The sequence below is a fragment of the Leptodactylus fuscus genome, chromosome 3 (genome assembly GCF_031893055.1).
Source record: "Leptodactylus fuscus isolate aLepFus1 chromosome 3, aLepFus1.hap2, whole genome shotgun sequence".
NCBI classification, from domain to species: Eukaryota; Metazoa; Chordata; class Amphibia; order Anura; family Leptodactylidae; genus Leptodactylus; species Leptodactylus fuscus.
In genome coordinates, this window is record NC_134267.1 from 131,202,773 (window position 1) to 131,218,781 (window position 16,009).

Below are 16,009 nucleotides of genomic sequence, written 5' to 3' on the forward strand. Positions count from 1 at the left end.
GCAATACTGTAGTATTGCAGTGAATAGTATGAGCGATCAGACTCCCTAGGTTTCAAGGTACCTAAGGGGTCTGATCATAAATGTAACAGAAGAAAAAAAAAGTTTTTAAAAGTATTAAAAAAAATTAAAAAAATATAAAAGTTCAAATCACCCCCCTTTCCCTAGATCAGCTATAAAAGTAATTAAAGAACATTAAACATAAACATATTAGGTATCCCTGCGCTCCAAAATGCCTGAACTATTAGAATATTAAAACATTTATCCCGTACTGCGAACGGCGTAGCGGCAAAAAAAAATAAAAACAGCCAAAAAGCGTTTTTTTCAACACTTTGCCTCCTATAAAAAATTGAATAAAAAGTGATCAAACCATCGGATCTTTCCCCAAATGATATCAATAGAAACGTCATCTTGTCCCGCATAAAAAGACACCACAACCAGCTCCATACATGGAAATATGAAAAAGTTACAGGTGTTAGAACATGATGACACAAATTTTTTTTTCTATTTTGCAAAGTTTATCATTTTTTTAAAAGTATCAAAAAATTTCAAATACTATATAAATTTGGTATCACCGCGTTTGTACTGACACGTAGAACACAGGTAACATGTCATTTGTACCAAACAGTGAATGCTGTAAAAATTAAACCCATAAGAAAATGGCGCAAATGCATTTTTTCTCCAATTGCGCCTCATTCTGAATTTTTTTCCAGCTTCCCAGTACATTGCACAGCATATTGAATGGTGCCATTACAAAGTACAATTTGTCCCGCAAACAATAAGCTATCATGTGACTCTGTGAACTGAAAAATGAAAAAGTTATGGCTCTTGAAATGTGAGGAGGGAAAAACGAAAATGCGAAACCAAAAAATGGCCTGGTCCTTAAGGGGTTAAAAATACATCTTGGTAACTTATGAATGCAATGAAATATGGGAGAATAAAATTGCTGGTTAGTAGAGATGAGCGAACAGTGAAATATTTGATATTCAATATTTATTTTGAATAGCACCTCAATATTCGACTATTCGAATGAATATCGAACCCTATTATAGTCTATGGGGAAAAAAAGCTTCATTTCAGGGGAAACCACTCTTCGACTCAGGAGAGTCACCAAGTCCACTATGTCACCTAAGCAAATGAGGACAACACCTCTGGAATGCAACTGGGACAGCAGGGCAAGCATGCCTGGGGACATCTAACATGCCCAAGTCTCCGTATTATGCCACTAATAATGCGGGAGCTGAATTTTTCCCATAGGAATGCATTGACCAGTGTTGATTGGCCGAATGCCATACAGAGTACAGCATTCGGCCAATCAACGCTGGTTCTGCCAGAGGTTCGTCTGTGAGGAGGCGGAGTCTAAGATTGGTCCACAGCAGTCTCCATTGTGGTCCGATCTCAGGTATAGCAGGTATAGCGGTGCACTGAACTCTGCTATACTTGAGATGCAGCAGAGCTGGCCGTGCACTGAACTCTGCTACACGTGAGATGCAGCAGAGCTGGTCCCGCGCTGAGCTCTGCTACATCTGAGATGAAGCAGAGCTGGCCGTGCCCTGAACTCTGCTACATCTGAGATGCAGCAGAGCTGGCCATGCACTGATCTCTGCTACACCTGAGATACAGCAGAGCTGGCCGTGCACTGATCTCTGCTACACCTGAGATGCAGCAGAGCTGGCCGTGCGCTGAACTCTGCTACACCTGAGATGCAGCAGGGCTGGCCGTGCGCTGAACTCTGCTACACCTGAGGTGCAGCAGAGCTGGCCTTGCGCTAAACTCTGCTACACGTGAGATGCAGCAGAGCTGGCCGTGCACTGAGCTCTGCTACATGTGAGATGCAGCAGAGCTGGCCATGCGCTGAGCTCTGCTACACATGAGATGCAGCAGAGCTGGCCATGCACTGATCTCTGCTACACCTGAGATGCAGCAGAGCTGGCCGTGCACTGATCTCTGCTACATGTGAGATGCAGCACAGCTGGCCATGCACTGATCTCTGCTACACCTGAGATGCAGCAGAGCTGGCCGTGCACTGATCTCTGCTACATCTGAGATGCAGCAGAGATGGCCGTGCGCTGAACTCTGCTACACCTGAGATGCAGCAGGGCTGGCCGTGTGCTGAGCTCTGCTACATGTGAGATGCAGCAAAGAGCTGTTTGAGTAATATTCCTACCTAAATAAAGCTAGTTCCTAGCTAACCCTGCCAGTACATCTATCACTGTCTCACAGTCACATAGTTCACAGTCTCATATGAACCGAATCTGAAATCCACCATTCGTATAAAGTGGAGGTCACCTGATTTAGCCAGCCAATTGGGCAATCTTCTAAAGATTAGTTTTATTTTAGGTTTGTTTTTTTTCAGCCCAAAGATTCTTTGAGAGTCCTTGATCTCTCCAGGTCTAAATCTGGGCTTCTGGGGATGTCATGAATCCTGGGTCACCACTGACATCTGTAATTGGGCCATAGCGATTCCTTAGTGGTGACATCATGATAGTCGCCTCGGCCCATGTGACCACTTAGGCCCAATGACTGGTCTCAAGGATGATCACTGATGTATTACATCAGCCAGAAACCCAAAAGAGTGCTGTATAGAGCTGTGAGCGCTGTGCGGAGGCTCAGAAAAGGTAAGGCGAGTATTATTTTTTTAATATATTTTTATACACCTCTCCTGGGCCTCCACCTCTTATACTCTGGGGTCTCAAGAGATCTCAGAATACAATAATTTAATTTTTGGTCTGTGGGTGACGAACACCCAAAGTTTCAGGGTTCAGCTCGAATCTGCAACTTTCGGAATATTAGGCTCAAATTTGGTTTAATCCAAACCAATTCGTCCATCTCTAGTTAGTACTCACTTTGTCAACTTACCTTTGGCCCTTCTTTACCAGGGATCCCAGGAGGGCCTCTTGGACCTGGATCACCCTGTTGAGAAAATACATTATTAATGAATTCATGGTTTACCGCAGAGATTACCATTCTATCCAAACATTTACTGTATGGATGTGGATGTAACACTGTATGAACATTCTTCATTTTAATACCACCAATGTGTGAATCTCATACCAAATATTTTAAAGCTTGCCATATTTCTACACTGTTGGGTTACTTTTGATGGAAGAATTTTCACACAAAAAAGGTCCAATAAACTAGGAAGTCAATGCACAAGAAGAGTCTTTACTACCTCAGTAATATCTATGAGTGTAAATCATGTCACTGGACATGATTTGCTTGGTTGCTAAATTCTTCATAGATTCTTTATTGATTAATCTAGGAATTACAGCAAAAAGGATCAACACTAGCCACTAATAGTGTAGTTCTACAAAAGTGGTTTGCAGAATGCTATAGATTTAGTCTATAGTGGAGTTTCATATGTAGATGCTGCTGTAGAGGAACAAAAGTGGAGTTATGCTTGTATATTGTTTCAGAATGAGAAAGAGAGGTCCCTCAAATCATACTATTTTCCCTCATTGTGGAACCTCGATGTTGAGCTTTAGTATGGACTAAGCATTATATTATATAAATAAAATTTATTATTATTATTATTATTATTATTATTATTATTATTATTATTATTATATTTAGTATGGACTAAGCATTTGGACTTCTGCAAATCACTTCTGTAGCCATGCAGTATGGGCAACTAGAGAATTATAGTGTATTAATAAGTACTAAAGTTGATCCTTTTTGCTCTCATTACAATACATATCTATAAAGAATTAGTAATTCCCATGTTCAGTGCTATGATTTACTTCTTAGAATTGTGCAATTCCACAAGTTCCTCCATTTGACTACTGATAATATACTTATGAGAATAAGAGACAGCAAACCCCAATACATGGAAGCGTTTGATTTTATAAACAGATGATTCTATATCACCTGGCACATCAAACAAGACTTGTATATTATCATAGGACTCTATGGTTATATAACTTCAGCTGAACTGCAGACAGGAAGTAAAATGCAGAAACAAAGGATATTGAAACTGGCCTACAACTGTAAGAAAGGTTCCAGAGTGATATGGAATAGGTAACTAAAATGCATATACAACCATTCTACAATTTCAGTAATAATAAAACTATAAAATACCAAAAAGTATCAATGTTCCTCTTCAGTTTTGACATTAACACAAAGTCTATGTTCTTAGTCCCAATGTTCCAGCACAACAATACAATGCAGTAAGCTGATGGTTTTTTCATAGTTTTCATAATGCAAACCCTTCTTGATGCCTTTTCAGCCTAACATATTTGTCCATGCTCTATCCACATGTTAAAGGACACTACTAGTGACGGCCCATAAAGCTTTGTTTGTGTAATGGCTGCAACCTCTATTACAAAATTGTCTGAACACTGTATAAGCAATGCCGCCCCTCCTACCTCTTGTGTCATCCTCTCTACCTCATAGATTGTAAGCTCTTGTGAGCAGGGCCCTCAGTCCCATTGTGTGAAATGACTTTCTTTGTTTTGTATCTGTCTGTATCTGAACCCTACAAATTGTACAGCGCTGCGGAATATGTTGGCGCTATATAAATAAAATTTATTATTATTATATTATTATTATAGTTTCATTATGTGACAATACTTCATTTAATATTCTTACTATTTCTCATGGATCCATTTATTGTCCGTATTATGTCATTGTAAAGTTCAGTGGCTAGTCTAAGAAATTTGTTATCATGAAAGAACCATTAGATGAACAATTCTCATATTGGGTAAAACAAAGAAAAGTGTGTCCCAGCAGATCCATATAGTATTAGAAATATAAAAGAATGCTTATTGATCCATTTTTGATGTCTTTTAAAAACAGGTGACCGACCTAACGGCAAAAAATAGGAAGGTAATCCCATTAACAAAAGATGTAAGCCGATTCATGCTGTAGCTCTCAGAGCCAGAGGAAACAAGTCTTCAAAAGATCCCTGTTGAGAGCTACAAGCATTCTTGTTTTACGCTCATTTTGCCGGCAGTATCACTTTATCCATAGCAAGAAGGATTTCAAGCTATCTGGAAACTGGATTGTAGCAAAAAGGTGGAGTTCTTTCTATCACACAATTTTTTTTATTCAAAATTCAGCATTTACAAAGGAAATATTAAAGCAAGAAAACATTTATTTACGAGCATGGATTCTCCTGGAAAGTCCAATGAGAATGAGGCACCAGAACAATATAGAATTATTTTACAAAAGATATTTCTCTCTGATCAATCTTCTTCCATTCCTGTTAACCTGTTTGTTCTTTTAGACAATATGAACATCAGAGAGGTCCTGTACTTGGGACCTTCCTTCATAAACCACGTTCTTTAGTTGACCTGGTCCATCCATGCAAAAATGAATAAGCCATTCTTTCGAATGACAGTATGAAAAGCATCATGAATGTCCAGATGCAGTTTCCCCCATTGATAACAATGTCTATTTTAAAAAGTGTTGCTTGTGGGAGAAAACCCTCGTAAACTATAATCTATTGTTTAATTTTTTTTATTGGACAAAATTACCACTTTTCAATACTTTTTCATAACAAGTTTTCTACATCCTAATAGCTATAGAGAACTATACCGATAATTCAAAATTGAGACTTGCAATATAAACCGTGAATATATATTATATGCCATGAGTCACTACATACATGTGTATAGCTCATTGGTCGTTAACAAAATAACTGTAAATGTTTGCTTAATATTTAATAAGACTTTGCACACATTGAGAAAATTATAGACAGTGACAAAATTAAGATTTTTCCACTGCAATTATACCTGTTTTCTAGTCAAAGACATAACATGAAGCTCTGGGGCCCTGATGTAAAATCTGTACCAGGCTCACCAATTATAATGTATCATTTATTGTAATGGTTTCCTCATATTGGGATGAGACACCTTATGGGCACCTAAGGCTCCTGCACCCAGATACAACCACACATCCTGCATCTAATCAAGTTAATGCTCCTGTTTCTAGTATAGGTGCTTGAAATCAATATTAGCAATCATCCTGCTCCCATAAAACATTTCCTGACACTTAAGAAGACATGTAGGTGTGAAAATGTAGTGTGGATGGAACTTAAAAGGACATTTATGGCATATCCATGCTTGATATACATGGACTATTTTTGGAGATAACATATAAGACTGGAGAAGGCTTTGCAATGTGCATGCTTAACTATCTATGTATTCATAATGACTCCAGGACACTGGTCCGCGTTCTTGATATAGGTGCAGGTCACAGAGGTGACATTGATGTAGTTGACATATAACCATCGATAGATACATGCTAAACTGTGGCTACAATAATATACAAATTAGTAACTCACACTAGAAAGTATGCATGTATATTGTAAAGACCTACCTTAAAGTCTACTTGTCCAGCAGTACCAGCTAGGCCATCCTCTCCCTTGGTACCTGCAGATCTTGAACCACCAGAGTTACACTGACCACACACATTCTGAAAAACAATGAGGCAAATAATATAATAGGCATCTAAATGCATTAGCCACAGTGCATGTACATGCTAAGAAAACAATTCAATTCCTCCATAAAAATGAACTTGAGAAATGATTGTTAAACATGTCTGGCTGCTACAAGAAATACAATTTTAACTCTGACCTTCCCTAAAGCAACTTGCTTTTAGCAGCATGAATAGTACCCTATTATAGCAGTCTTCACTTAGCTATCCTTCAGTGTCCCCTGCTAATGCCTTTTCTATTAGTTGTACCTTTGATGTTCAGTAGCATGTAGGTAATGGCTACTAGTGCATATGCCATCACTTAAAATCCATGACCATTAACCTAACATACAGTATTAATTGACTTGCTGTCTGTAATTCATGACTATATTTTATATAACTCCATATTCTCAGCTGTGGACTTTAGTCCTATAAAGCTATTTAACTATTTAAACCACCACACAAGACCTGACTCTATATATCACCAATATACTGACCCGCTGCTACTTATTTTAAAAATGTTAATGATCCTGTGATAGGTTAGGAAACATACCAGACAGACTGTGTCATAAATCTCAGCAAATAGAGCAAGAGGGAAACATCCAAAGAGATCAACGTGTTGTGAGAGGAGCCTGTGCAGCATCCCTGTGGAAACTGCTTATATGTTTTTGTTTTATTTTATTGTGATTCTTTGCCATGTTTGTATGTATTGTTTCTGTATTGTATTTTCTGTGTATTTTACCCTTTATTGTATGTTAGCAACTTTCCTTATGTGTTCCCTTTAAGTTTATTCCACTGTGTTTGGCTACCCCTTTGTTTTAGAGGGCTTGGTACAGCTCTGGCCAATTACAGACCACTGGGATGCAGGTGGAGACTGCAAGTCTCCAGCAGACTGAGAGTGCTCTGCAGCCCCTGAGGGAAGAAGTAGTCTACCACCCTACAGCAATATTATACAACCCTAAATCAGGGAAGAAATTGCTGTCAAGCAAAAGTGTGCCAGTATTTGGAAGAAGTCGTGGATCACAGAAACCACCAACCAGGACCCATTTACATCCAGGTATCTGGGCCCCTGAGACTTCAGTTAACTTAGCCATCATAGACATAGCGGAAGAGGCAGAGACTTTTATATTTTTAGAGTGGAGTGGAGAAAAAGCACCATACTATCATCTTATTCTGGGCATCCCTAAGCCGAAGTCCAGGAATAGCCATTCCAGTGGAAACAACTATCCCCATCGAGAAGCTGCATGTATTATGTGGTTATAAGTTCTCACAGCCAAGTTTTATCTTGAATCAACTGAGTTATTCCTGCGCTTACAATCAGGGCCCTTCTAAACACCACTATATGGCTCAGGGTAAGCTCAAGATTGGCCAGAAGTGTATCAAGCCCTCTAAAACAAAGGGGTAGCTAAACACAGTGGAATAAACTAAAAAGTGAACACATAACGAAAGCTGCTAACATACAATAAAAGGTAAAATACTCATAAAAATACAATACAGAAACTATATGACTCAGGGTAAGAGAAGACTCCTCTCCAACTGAAAGCATCTTGGGGGAACAACTACCACTGCCATCAGGTACTATGTAGGCCCCCCTCACCAGTATCTGAACTGGGAGATGGGCTGGAGGAGTTTGTTTAAGTATCCTTGGCCTACCTGTGACATCACCCCCACTACTACTACTCCCATGCTCCGGTTCCCTCAATTGGGTCAATTGGCTTGCGGCCTCTCTCTTCATGGGCCCCATGACAGCTGTTTACTCTGCCTGTATGGTAGCTACAACATTAGATGTATTGATCCACTGTCACAAACATCATCTTAAAAGTTAGTGAAAACTTAAAGGAGTTGTGTCATTATTGATATTTATCTCCTATTCACAGGAGCGGAGTTAAGTGTCTGATAGCTGGGGGCTGAACTGTTGGGTCTGACCGGTGATCAGGAGGATGGCGAACCAAAATGTCCTAGAGACTCCTTTTGATGGGAGCACCAGCACACTTGCATGACCATCACTCCTTTCACTGTTACCTGGTTGCCAGGACTGTAATCTCCGGCAGTACCTACAGGACTAAAGAAGTGAAAGGAGCACTAGCCATACCAGTGCACTGGTGCTTCATTCACATGGAGGCTTTAGGGGGACTTTCAGTCTACTGTCCTCCTAATCACTGGATGGCTCAGCAGTCAGGACCCTAACAGTCAGACACTTATCCCTTGTCCTGTAGATAGAAGATAAGTGTCCATAAAGGCACAACCCCTTTAAAGTGTATCTGTCATTACTATTGTGATGTCATTAATAGATATTGAAATATTGCCTTTTGGCCTATGGTTTGGCCTTCTTAATCATGTAGATAAATATGAATGATTACAACAAATTGACATATTCGGCTGTTCCAAGGATTTTTCTCTACAGACTTCTGTTATGCGCAATGATCTAACCCACACATTTTCTTGTGATCAAGGCATGAAAACCCTGATGTTTAATAAATACATAATAGTAAGCTATTGAATGTAAGCTATGTTGAAGTCATTTCTTGTGATATGCGGTAATGTGCAAAGCAAGTTATAGGTAAAAATGTGGAATATAAAAAGTGTTGTCATTTATACAGCCTTTTTCTATTGCTAGCTATTAAAGTTATTGCTGAATTTAGTCCGCTAAAACATTTGTTCAATAGTAATATCAGTATTAAACAGAACCTTTTAATTTGAGAATATGCTCCAATATGGTGTATACAGTGCATACTTGAAACTTACAGGTCATTTCTATATCTGAGTGTTGGAAATGACAATTTCATAATCATTCTGAGGAGTTAGTATTATAATCCATTATCTAACCAATAAATCCTCCTACATGACAAACACTTGTAAAAGGAAGACTGTTTTATTGTGCTTAGGTTACTCCTGGGTCTGGTTATCCATTATCCAATGATTGCATTCATAAAAAATATAAACGGATGTGTATTTCCAGTATTAACCTTGATCAATCGATACAGTAATAGCTGAACTGGTTTTTATTCATTGCTAAACACACAGTGTATATAATGCCAAATTGCCCATTATGAAGCTAAGTGAAGTGAAATAGTTCCTAACCGGCCGCAGCTTACTTTCTAAATTTGTGTTCCTTTTCTGCTGCCTTGAAATGATGAATTCGTGACAAAACTGTAAGACATGGAACTACAACTAATAGCCTAGAGTCTATCATGTACTTGCCTTCTTCTAGGTACAATTGCTAAGTTATACTGTAGATATAATCTAGCTTGGTAACGGAAGGACACTTTTCTGTAGCTTTGTCACAGTAAGGTGGAGATTCCCTGCTAGTTTAAGGACATCATGGCGGTTTTTATGTGAGTACTTAACTGGCCTTTCCCAAAATAATGAATTGACATTGAATAAATACTTTTTTTTTTAAAACAAAGGAAAGCAAAATGGGTAAAGGGTTTGAAGCTTAAAACAATGTAACTTGTGTAACATTTAGGAAACCAGGGGAAGGGTATAAAGGTGTGAAGGTATAAATAAGGTTCAGGAAGGAAGTGTTATTAAGAAAAAAAAACATACACAAGAACAAGGGGGCACAATCTGAAAGTAGTTTTGAAGAAGATCAGAAGCAATGTTGGGAAATATTACTATATTTTCCAGACCATAAGAAGTTCCCTAGTTTTGAGCATGAAAAATGAGTTGAATTTAACCTTTTCTGCTGGTCAAATGTAGTAAAGATGTTAATGTCACTAACTAGTATACCAGGGAAGATAATTTAACACCTGTGGAGAGATCTCAAAATGGCAGTTTGGAGAAGGCACCCTTCAAATCTCAGGGACCTGGAGCAGATTGTCAAAGAAGAATGGTCTAAAATTCCAGCAGAGCATTGTAAGAAACTCATTGATGGTTATCGGAAGCGGTTGTACGCAGTTATTTTGTCTAAAGCTTGTGCTACCAAGTATTAGGCTGAGGGCGTCAATACTTTTGTCCGGCCCATTTTTTGAGTTTTGTGCAAAATGATCAATTATTTGACTTTTTTTTCATTCTCTTTTGTGGTTTTTTTTTCATTGCAAGCAAAATAAATGAAGATATTAATACCAAAGAGTTTGTGCTTGCAATCATTTTCTGGAAGAAAATTAGTATTATCTGACAGAATTGCAGGGGTGCCAATACTTTTGGCCAACATTGTATGTAGGGGACATTAATAAAGCATTATACTGTGTAGCAGGCACTAATATGGTGTTATATTGTATGGGGGGCTCTGAGCAGCATTATGCTGTGTGGGGTGCACTAACATGGAATTATACTATATGGGAGCACTTAAGGCAAATTATACTGTGTGTGAAGGCATTAAGGAGCGATATACTGAATAGGTCGCACTACATTGCGTGAGGGGGACTAACGAGCAATATACTTTATGGGGGTCACTAATAGAGCATTAGTGCTCTCCACACATAGCAACAGTCCTGACTGTCCTCCACACAGTATAATATTCCTTAGTGCCCCCCACATAGACTCTAGGATCACTTACCTCCTGATGGCTGTCCTATACCATTAATACATTACTGCAGCAGGGATTGGAAATCATTCCTGCTTCCTGCACACAAGTTGTACAGACAGCATGGATGTAATGTATTAGGAAGGCAGGGTCTGAGCAACTGGTGACCACAGTCCTCATTTGGATCACAGTCAGCCTGCTGAACTGTCCTCTGTCCTGCCCTGATGGTTGGTGTGGGGCAGTGAGGAAGAGAGCTTATAGTCTGAGGAATATGGTATGTCATTGAAAGAGTAGAGTTTGGAAATATACATTAAGTGAATGCCTGGGGTAAACATATGTTGATCCTAAAAAATAATAATAACATAGCGGCCGACTACATGAACCATGCTATCAATTTTCTATTTTACATGTAATGTTGTGATTTTCCTTCAACTGAGCACAAACACAAAAGGAACCTCATAGCAAAGATCAAACTGGTTCTCAGTCATGGTACAAGGTTTTGGCACATCATATTATCATATTATGGCATATACATAGTAAAATTCTATAGTATATTCAACATTTTTCCCTAGTATGCACTTTATTTCTGCCACTGAATCAAATATAGTTACAATAAACTCACCTAATAATGTATATGATAAGATTACACTGTACCTTAAGGATAGCTCCTATATCGCCGAGCAGTGGAAGGGCAATCTATAAATGCAATAGCAATGATTATTATTAAAAAGAAATAAATCACTCTAAATTCAAAATGAAATATACTTGGCTTTTACAATTTTAATGGAATTTATTTAGATAGATATGATTGATTAAAAACACTGACTATAAATAACATAGCATGGTGAAAGCTATGTAGGATCATTAAGCATTTTTTTTCTTGGAATAGAAACACAGCAATATGTACTCTATATAATGCATCTAAAAATCCTAAAATAATATATGTTTTTTTTTTTACTTTGGCTATTAGAGTATTGATAGCCAACAAAAAATATAACTGACTGATCTTGATAAGAAGGAAGACAGAAACTTCAACAGAAAAAAATACTCTCAACAGCTCTGGAACACTGTCCAAAACACATGCAGATGTGCCCAAACTTAGGACAGCTCGATTTTGGTATCTAGTTTCTCATGAAACAAATTCAATATAATACTGCATCATTAGAAGGTGAGAGGAATTTAGTGGTGTCTATATGTCCCCAGCCTTTAGACATGGAGTTGATTCCAGTTCCTGTTAGACTGAAGTTACTTAAAGAGTGACAAAGAGAGAGTGGAAGCGCACTTTCAGCTCTTCAGACTAGTGAGCGGCAAATGGGTAAGCAGCCAGTCCCATGACAAAAGTGCCCATGTTTGCAGAACCAAGATTTTGTGAACCTACAGTATACTGAACATCTCCACAGCTAAATCAGTATGGAAACATAGGCATCCATAGTCTAGATGTAATCTGCACTTTCCCACGAGAGGTTAGTAAAGAAAAATAAGTCGCAGTGGTCACCCCAAATAACTACAATGGAAAAGGTCAGATGACTGAGGTGAAGATCAATAGTCACTCCTGTCTCTGTATGTGAAGTGCCATATGTAGGGAACCAGTAGCTCTAGGTTAATGTACCTCCATTTTGCTCTGTAATTGGATAAACTGATCTACATTTCAACTGCATCTTGTCTCCTGTGCCTTTATTCAGAGCTAACAACAAGGACACCCGATACACTTTCATATGTGAGTCAAGAAGCAGAGAGTGCCCCGGGGGACTCTACATCACCTCAGTGAGACCCCCTCATCACTGAGCTGGCTTAGGGCCCTTAAGAAGAATAACAAAAGATGTCAAAAGTAATCATTACCAGTGAGACCACTATTTTGGGCCTGATTCTAAATGCATCCTCACCACACTGCTGTCCCTAGTCTTTGCACATTATTTTAGTTTAATGTTCTAAAATTCCCATGACCCCTTTGGACATGAGTCAAAAGAAAATGTAAGGAAGGAGACATCTGTACAGCCAACAAAAATTTGTCACTATAAAGGGGATTTTCAAAACTAAAGCACAACACAGAGGTAAATCTAGTAAATCTAAAGCTGGCCATGCACCTCAGATACCTATCAAGTTATTGCTTGTTCAGCCAACAACTATTGTACCTGACTCGCCCAAATACATTCAGCATAGCCAACTGTGCAAGCTGCTGCCACATACATCTGGCAGTGGCTTATCTTCCTGAAAACAGCAGGAATTATAAAATCCATAACTGGACTGGCTCTTTTCTCCCCTGACGTTTGATATCAGGGGAAAGCTAGGGGCTCCCACACACATTACATGGTCAACTTGACCAAATGAAGTTGGTGGGCCAACATTAATTAACTGTATCTAGTCAGTTCAGGATTATACATGTGTTGTCCATATAAAACTGATTGATTACTATAAAAATGAAAGTACTAATCATGTCAACAATGTTAATGCTTTCACATACTGGGTCACCTGGAGGACCTGGAAGTCCTGGTCTGCCATCTCTGCCTGGGACTCCCTGTAAGGAAAAGTAAAAATAGCCTGGTCATGATATCAATATTCCTTATTAATTTCACTAGTTGCATATCTTATATTAAAATATTATTTAATATCTTATATTAAAATCTACAGCATTAAATCATCTACAAGTAAAATGATTATTTGGCCTCCTGATATTTTTAAGCAAACTTCAGAAAGGAAAATAGACAAGCATCTCAGCATTCAATAAACCATTAAAATGATGGAGATATTTACAAATAACACTAATTAGACAATACAGAGGTTCCATGCTAATGATTCCCAGCAGATGATATGTGACTCTTGGCATCTATTATCATGGCAATGAGACAACCATATAGATTTTTGTAATGCAGAGGCCATTTTGACTTCTGCCAGAGGACAACATTTCTTCATGAGCTGTGTCTGGTATCGTAGCTATGCCCCATTCAACAGACAAAGGTCATGTTGTGACTGGTAAAAATTAAAAGGGCCACAATGTTCCACCAAAGTCATCAATTACTAATAGTGGTGAACCCATTTAAAAAGATGGGGGCTATAAATGACAAAACAGTCACTGCACAGTCACTGCAATATTCCTGCCAAAAGAAAGAATTTACTTTATATTATATCATCTCTTCAACAAGTGATAGAAATATTTCCAGCTCTGTCTCATGACAGCTTATGTGTACAACTGTATAGTTGCTAAATTCCCCTTCTCCAATGTATACATGTCATATACACTATTTAATTGCATATTCAAGGTTATAGAAAACAGTATTGTTTGGATGACTGTCATTACACATTAAATTTGCCTACCAACACATTTCCTTTTCTTCTGATGCAAAGAATGTAAGAGCCTAGGCAATTTTAGGAACTGTGAAAATAGCTATCTTCCATGTGGAAATGCTGATCTTCAATGTGTCATCCTTGCTGAATGAACACACTGCTTCTTAATTATGTAATTTCTTCTAGAATTACAGATGTTATTAGACTCATTAGTGGCTGGCTGCTATGTATATGTACTGTCTGTGCGCAAGCAAGCTAAAAGATCTGAGATTTCAATTTTAAAATTGATCAATTATTAAAATTTCAAAGTCAATGGATACAAATATCTAATTCTTACATACTTTTAAGGGTTGGAATACAAGTTAGGCTAAAGTCTAATATGAATTAGATGTTAAGTCAGTAGTGTACAGGAGATGTCAAGGAGAAAACAGACCAGGCTCTTTGAAACTTTGAAAAGCCACCAAAGATATCTGGCAGCAGGTTATCACATACCACTCTCCTCATTGGGAACACATGTACACTTGACTGAACCGAGCATGCATATATATAAGGCAAACTGGAAATAACAGCCAGCTGAGTGAGTGTTTATTGGGGTGTTCTCAATTTAGCCAACAAGCTTTGTGTGGTTACTCTTTGCTCATGATCATCAGCATTAAATATGACATTTAAAGTAGACCTTTCATGTCCTCATAGATATGGGGTTTTGCATACTGATAGAAAGCCCGACAGTATGCTGAATTTGTCTTATGTACACTTGGGCTGTAGATATTGGTGCCGTTAATTTGGGCACCAATCTCTACCCACTGTCAGAAGGGTGTTCCTGACAGTCTAGCATCATCGCTGGGCTGTGAGAAATGCCCCCTCTGTCTGTACTCCTTAGCCTAGCGATGAAGCTGAGCTCTGAGAACCCCCCCCCCCCCCCTTGTACAAGTCTATTGATGAGTACTGTCAGGGGAAGGGGGTGAGGTTTTCCTCACAGCCCAGTGATGACGCTGGACTGTCAGGAATGCCCTTCTGACAGTGGGGAAAGATCAGTTCCAAACTTAACAGTACCGATATCTCCAGCCCCAGGATACATACCAGGAAAGCTGACAGTACGCTGAATTTAGTGCATGGTAATAGTGTCATGCAGGGGCTTTTAATAGAGGCAGAAACATATCTTTGTGGCCAAAAATGCATCAATGTAAAGATCAACATCTTTTTGTGCAAATAAAATAAGCAAATCGGCCTGCAAAAGCATGAAGGGGGGCCTGATTTGTTGGCTTTCCCTACAGGAAGTTGCAAATTCTGCAGCTCTGGACCTCTGGAATTGTTGCACAATGTTTCCCATAAACTGTGGCATTTTCTCTGCCTACATCTCGGTTAACTGGAGGCTTATCTGGTAAATCAAGGCCCTCTCTAGATGCACTTGCAGATTAAGATGATTGTCTCTGCATTGCTTCATTAGTTGTGGCCCCAAAGGTATGTTTCTGCTTCTATTAAAGGCCCCTGCATGGCACTATAATTGGTTTGAGAGTACCTATAAAGTTCAATTCCTCTCCATTAGGTATAACTGAGACATCTATCAAGCATGACTCTCTGCTTTACAATCAACATTCTGCAATGATTTAATTTCCCTACAATGCTGCTGTAGAAGACAGTCCCTAGGAAGTAGACACATTGGAGCCAATACCAAAACATTTCTTTTGTAAATGCAAATCGCCTACTATTCACCTGTGTGCCTGGAGGGCCTGGCAATCCTGGGAGACCTTGTGGACCCTAAAAACAAAATTTCAGTCACTTCATGTGTTCAAAGGATAAATATCATTTATACAGAAAAAAATTAAAGAGGGTATTAATAATTTGACCAAA

At 38.7% G+C, this 16,009-nt stretch overlaps 1 protein-coding gene across 2 annotated transcripts in view; it reads right to left on the reverse strand.

Annotated features, from left to right (window-relative positions):
* The window catches only part of COL19A1 (collagen type XIX alpha 1 chain), a 661,532-nt gene that overhangs the window by 169,751 nt on the left and 475,772 nt on the right, over window positions 1-16,009 (reverse strand). For both annotated transcript variants that reach the window (XM_075268349.1, XM_075268350.1), the window contains exons 31-35: window positions 15,872-15,916; window positions 13,338-13,391; window positions 11,531-11,572; window positions 6,316-6,411; window positions 2,857-2,910 (exon numbers count right to left, since the gene is read on the reverse strand). In XM_075268349.1, coding sequence (XP_075124450.1) covers window positions 2,857-2,910; window positions 6,316-6,411; window positions 11,531-11,572; window positions 13,338-13,391; window positions 15,872-15,916 — 291 coding nt within the window. The remainder of the gene's footprint in view (window positions 1-2,856; window positions 2,911-6,315; window positions 6,412-11,530; window positions 11,573-13,337; window positions 13,392-15,871; window positions 15,917-16,009) is intronic.